General features: G+C 50.0%; 1 protein-coding gene across 1 annotated transcript; it reads right to left on the minus strand.

Annotated features, from left to right (window-relative positions):
* Positions 1–903: 903 nt before the first annotated feature.
* Positions 904–5732, minus strand: DLX1 (distal-less homeobox 1). The gene is made up of 3 exons (XM_081899004.1): positions 4981–5732; positions 3890–4089; positions 904–2116 (listed from the first exon to the last, which is right to left on the minus strand). Exons 1-3 carry the CDS (start codon positions 5291–5293, stop codon positions 1862–1864), a joined length of 768 nt encoding a protein of 255 aa, XP_081755130.1. The 5' UTR covers positions 5294–5732; the 3' UTR covers positions 904–1861.
* Between the last annotated feature and the right edge of the window lie 652 nt (positions 5733–6384).

Here is a 6384-nt window from a genome sequence, read left to right on the forward strand (position 1 = left end):
TTGTGTGTGTGTTTTCATCCTTTTTTTGTTGTTTATTCCTCCACCCCACCCCATATGAAAAAAATGAAATAAGTTAATATCCTCAAATGCAAAACTAAACATTGACATTTTAGAGCACTAAAGCAACAGCGCGGAATCCCAAGGCTAGTATCGCCTCTTCCGACATAGAGCGCCAGAGAGGGTGGTTTGGTTTGGTTTTTTGTCCACAGGCAAAATCTCCAAGAATCTCAGCTTTCACAAAGCATCATATATTGTAGCCACGCCCGATTTAAATTTTTAAAATGCGGGGTGGGTGGGAGAAAGAACCCAAAACAATAAAAAAGCTAGTTTTTGTGCAACGTGTTCACAGGACAATATTATTATTATTATTATTATTATTATTATTATTATTATTATTATTATTTAAAAAATGTATAGCGACCAAAGGTTGCACTTGAAAATAAGCGCAGGGAGATTTCACACTGATAATTCCGTGGCGTTAAGAAATTGAGATTTAAAGCTGCGAAGCCCAATTGTGGCCCCTTGTCCAGCTGGCTCATTAAAGGGAGCTGCCTGTACACTGGCATGGTTACTTCGCTAAAAGCAAATAAAAAAACGCCTTGGCCTGACTCTGCTTCCAAAGCAAACTACCTTGCTTTATTTCCCCCCCCCTTTTTTTTAATTATTTCTCTCAGTTATAATTAACGTGAGACCTGCGCTAAGCGGGTGGGGGAATAGATCTCTCCATAAATGAGTGTGTGAAACCCGAATGCTCCCGTTCCGGTCTGCCCCACACCTTCCCGAAACAGGAAAGCGAATGCACACAGATTAAAATTAAAATTAAACTGAGCGCCTGAGCATCTCCTCCCTAGTATGTGTGCGAGGTCTTCGACTTTGAAACAAACAGCATGAAAACAACGTCACTTCTGCAAACCAGATCTGCCCGTAAGTTTATTATTATTAATTTTTTATAGAAAAATGCTTAGGACTCTCATAGTGGTAGATTTCAAAGTCAATAAATAATAATAATTTAAACAAAAAAAATTCCCCCTTTCCCCTTCGACAGAAGAAAAAAATATATATACACCGAGGACTAACAACGAACATTGTGGGAGGTGGCGGGGGAATGGAAAGAAAAGAAGGAAGGAAAGAGAAAGAAAGAAAGAAAGAAAGAAAGAAAGAAAGAAAGAAAGAAAGAAAGAAAGAAAGACGACTTGTGTCCCGTTTTTCGGAGACCAGAGGACTGGAGATGAAGGGAATGACCTACATTTCATTAGAACAGACACGAGAGACAGACAAGAAAGAGGACACAGATTCCTCCCCGCCCCTCTTCCTGGTACAAACAGATTATTCTTCTCATATTTTTTTCCTGATTGTCCAACTAAGCCGAGGGTTTTTCCGGCGCTGCTGGCAGGCTGTTGTCCGGCTGCTCTCGGGCCGATCCGTGGCTGCCGCGTCAGCTGTCTGCACTGGGAACCAGCCCCGCGTCGCATCTGTGCCTGCCTCGCCCGGCAGCTCAGCAGCGGCTGCGCCCAGGAGGACTTTCCCAAAGACTGTCCGCGCGTGGCGTGTCCTTTTTTTCTTTTCTTTTTAAAATTTTTTTGGCTGGCGCCTCTTCCCACGCTGCCTTTTCTCAGGCTCCTTGGGTCGTGCGTGCGCGCTTTCCCCAAACTAACCACAGTGTTCGAGCGCGTGTTTGTGTGGGGTGTATAGTAATTTTTCTTTTTCTTTTAAGTATTCTGGTTGATGCCGACGGGGAGATCGGCTTGTTGGTTCAACTTTTTCTTTCTTTCTTATTATTATTTAAAAAATTAAAAAATAAAAAAAACCAAAAACGAACGAAATACCAAACCCGAAAGAAAACCCCCTCCCCAAACCCCAATCACATCAGCTGGGACTGCTGCATAGTTTCCTGGTGGGCCGAAGGGTACCAAGACGTGTAGCTAGGGATGTAAGTGGCCGGGGTCCCAGTGGAGGTCTTACCCGACGTCGAGGTGGTGTTCCAAACTGGGGGCACTGGGGGGGAACTGGCAGACAGGGACCTGCCGTTGGCCAGTGCGCTGCTTTCCAAAGCGGCCCCTCCTTGTTTCATCAGTTTCTTGAATTTGGAGCGCTTGTTTTGGAACCAGATCTTGACCTGTCCCCAAAGGGGTGGGGAGAGAGAGAAAAACGAAAGTTGAAGGCGCCAGCAGAGAAGACAAGCTAGACAGAATCCGGGAGGCAACAGGAAAAAGGGCACCCGGTGGCCAAGAGGGTCTCTGCCCGGAGAAATACGGTACCAGGCCCAAGGCAACGCTTGGCTATGATTCCCCCACCCCTAGGGAGGGACGCTTGATTGATACCAACGCGCGTCTTTCGCTAGGGGGACCAAATTTCCGGAAATGGAGGCGCACTACTAACTTCTCCCCTTTCTTTAGCGGAGCTAGAAACCACACTCCCCGCACTAGGTCATCTGTAAACAAAGCAAAACAAAACAAAAATAGCTCCCCCAAAACAAATGCGTAAATGCATCAACAGCGAAGTGTGTGGGTCATTCGAAGAGCCACAAAGCAGTTAAAAAAAATTATATGCATGGATTGAGAGCAAGAAGGCCTGTTAGTTTTCATCTGAGGCAGCATCCGAGTTTTTTTGGGTTTTTTAAAGGCCTAGGAATCCTAAAGACAATCCCAACTACTGTTACTGAAATCACGCCGCCATCCTAAATTAAAGTTCCTGCGCCACAAGGAAGATGGGGCGGCCCTGCTCCAAGAGAAGGAAGTCTCAGGAGGGTGATACATCACAGAGGGAAAAGGCCTCGGATCTCCCAGGTTCCAAAGCCCACGAGGGACCCAAGTCTAGACAAATGAAATATTTTATTTGGAGCAACTTTAACAAAAAGAATAAGAAAAATCGCATTTCGCAAGGGGGATCGGTCTATTTGGGTGACAAATACACACACACACACCCTGGCTGTACATCTTTCTCAGATAGACAAAGGTGAAGATTTGATGGTGGTTGAGAAGATAAGGGCGCGCGCCTTTGTATGTGATTCGAGGGAGAGAGGAAACTTCTTTTAACCCAAACCAAATAGGATCCTCCAAGATTTGAAAGATGGACAATTGAACCGCTGGAGGAGATGGTGAGATCCTTCAGAAATGGAGATCTAAACATCTACATCTTCAAGACATCACCTGGGCACCTTTGTTTGCTTGCTTGCTTGTTTTTGTTTGTTTGTTTGTTTGTTTGTTTGTTTGTTTGTTTGTTGGAGGGAAGGAGAGGAATTAGTTCCACTGGGTTCAGGAAGACCAAGTAAGCCAGGCATAGGATAAGGGCAGCTATTATTACTGGGGACACCATTCTCCCCAGAATTGCCCTTTAAAACGGGCCTGCCACTGTCCAGTGCCCCTCCTTGGAATTTTAACGCGGGGGTTGGAGAGATAGATAGATGATAGATAGATGATAGATAGATAGATAGATAGATAGATAGATAGATAGATAGATAGATGATAGATAGATGATAGATAGATATAGATAGATGATAGATAGATGATAGATAGATAGAGATCGACCGACTTTTTTATGGCAAGCTCTTGAAGAAACATCAATGAGATTGGGGGTTTCCTAAATCTTAAGCGCGCTTGGGAAAGTAGGAGAGCGAACATGGTCGGGGTGGTGGGGCAGCAGTGGAGCAGAAGAAGGTCTTTTTCGACTGATGCTTGGGAGGGCTCTCTGCCCCACCAGCAGCAGCAGCAGCCCCACCACCTACCCCGCCCAGCTTCCGCCGGGACCTTGCCTCTTGGGCCTCGGGAGATATGGCGAGCCGAGAGGGCCGGGGGCAGGCGAGGCCGCCAGGAAGTTGCTGGGGGCGCAGGGATGGGGTTGAGAGGGCGAAGGATGCTCTGGGGGTGCAGGTGCGGCTGGCGCTGCCTACCTGGGTCTGGGTGAGTCCCAAGGAGGCGGCCAGCTCGGCTCTCTCGGGCAAAGCCAGGTACTGAGTCTGCTGGAACCGCCGGTTCAAAGCCTGCAGCTGCAAACTGGAGTAAATAGTCCGGGGCTTTCGGATTTTCTTCCCTTTGCCGTTGAAGCGCACTTCTCCGCCTTCCACCACGGTGCTTTTCTCCGTCTCGGCCCCTGCAAGAAGCAAGAAAGCGGGCCAGTGAGGGACTGGATGACTGGATGGATGGATGGATGGATGAGCAATGACCAGCGGTGCTGATGGTGCTGATGAGAAGGCAATCCTAACAAGGGCCCCAAATTTTCCTCCCAACAAATCCGTTGGCCTTGGAGGTGCCCCGGGAGCAGCCGTGTCAAGCAACCCTCCTTCACCTCCTCCTCCTTTTCCTCGCCACTCTCAAGGAGCCCCGGAGCCCGGTGGCTGCCTCTTCCTCTTCCTCCTCCTCCTCTTCTTCTGCTGCTGCTGCTGCTCGGCAACTCCAGAGAGGCTGCTGAGTCCCGGAGGCTCGGTCGCCGGAGAAGAAAGAAAGTTTGCTATTTTTACAGGCGGCGGCACTTTAGGTTTAATTACCCTTAATTGCATACATTGTTTATAGCGCTACGCAATAAATAATTGCCGAGCCTAATAGGCGCACATCTGGGGGGGGGGTGGAGAGAGGGAGAGAGAGGGAGAGAGAGATTGAGGAGAGAAGAGAAGGAATTTCTTTCTGGGTTTTGCCAGCCGGGCACGGGGTGGCTTTGTGTGCAAACTCCAGAGATCCTGGAGGTTTGGCTGGAGGAATTTGCTTGCTCTCTTGAGGACTGGGAAGGAGGAGGAGGAGGAGGAGGAGGGGGGTGTAGCTTGATAGCATTATTATTATTATTATTATTATTATTATTATTATTATTATGTTTTGCTTCCTTCGGGATTCCTTCCCCCCTTTCAGATCTTGTTCTTTTCTGGGAGGGGGTGTCGTTTGGTTCTTCTCAGAGCCCCCCTTCCCCTCCCCTCCCCCCGTTTCCTCCCCCTTTCTCCCCACAGAACCCAGCCAGCTCCCCTCCCCTCCCCTCCCCTCTGCAGGCACGTACCTGTCTCCTCTAACCGGGTCTGAGCCAAGCTGGTGCTGTTGGGGTAGGACTGCACTGAGCTCATGTAGGGATTGGCCGCGTGGCTGCTGACCGAGTTGACATAGGGGTAGCCCAGCGGTCTGGAGAAGGACGAAGCTGCGCTGTAGGAGCTGTCCGGCTGCGAGTGGCCGGCCGAGTGTAAACAGTGCATGGAATAGTGTCCGTGAGACATGGGCGACGGCGGCATTTGCTGCCCGGGCGGCCCAAACTCCATAAAGACCGCCTTGCCGGAGACAGGGCTATTGAGGCTCTCTGGCATGGTAGTCATGGTCATTGCGCGCCGCTGCCTTGGGTGCCTCTTTCTCTTTCTCTCCCCGGCGATCTCTGTCTCTCTCTCTCTCTCTCTTCCTCCAGCCTGCCTTTTGGGGGATCTCTCTCTCTCTCTCTCCCTTTCTCCCTCTCTCTCTCTTTCCTCTTTCTCTCTCTCTCTCTCAGGACCCAATTTAAGAGGCCCGGGGCTTTTCACTTTCCATTCATAAGAAAATGGAGTTTGTCTCTTTGAAAAAGTCTAAGGCATGATGCTTGGAGATCTACACAAACTCGCCTAAAAGCTTTGACTCAGCCAAAAGCGATGAATATGCATGAGCCCGCCGAGCTGATTGGCCCGCCGCCTGGCAGGATCGCGCGCGATTGGCCGGAGACGCTTTTCGGGGGCTCGCCTGCTGGACCCGAGCGAGCGAGAGAGAGAGAGAGAGAGAGACGCGAAGGAAGGAGAGAAGGCAGAGACGACGGCGCCGAGCTGGACGGGGCCAGCGCGAGGGGGGCCGCCCAGAGACCCCTCCCTGGCCCCCAGGGGAGGAAGGAGGGGCGCAAAAACCCCTCCTATGGAGAGGGAAAGATCCCAGGCTCCAGGACCCCTCTGACGTCTCCAAGCGATTTTGCTATCTACTACCTCTAGCAGCGCCACCAACCTGATGTCAGAACATCAGATGGATTGAGAGAGAGGAAGGGGTCTCTCTCTCTCTCTCTCTCTCTCTCTCTCTCTCTCTCTCTCTCTCTCTCTCTCTCTCTCTCTCTCTCTCTCTCTCTCTCTCTCTCCAGACCCCCTCCTACCCTTGCAGATCTCCCCCTCGGAGGGGGTCTCTCACAGAGAGATGGGAACAGATCGTCCAGCTTCTTCAGATATTATACAGTGGTACCTCGGTTTACAGACGCTCCAGGTTACAGACGCTTCAGGTTACAGACTCCGCTAACCCAGAAATAGTACCTCGGGTTAAGAACTTTGCTTCAGGATGAGAACAGAAATCGCGCGCTGGCTGCAGCAGGAGGCCCCATTAGCTAAAGTGGTGCTTCAGGTTAAGAACAGTTTCAGGTTAAGAACGGACCTCCGGAACGAATTCAGTTCTTAACCCGAGGTACCACTGT

This window comes from Podarcis melisellensis, assembly GCF_964234715.1.
Source record: "Podarcis melisellensis genome assembly, chromosome: 1".
NCBI classification, from domain to species: domain Eukaryota; kingdom Metazoa; phylum Chordata; class Lepidosauria; order Squamata; family Lacertidae; genus Podarcis; species Podarcis melisellensis.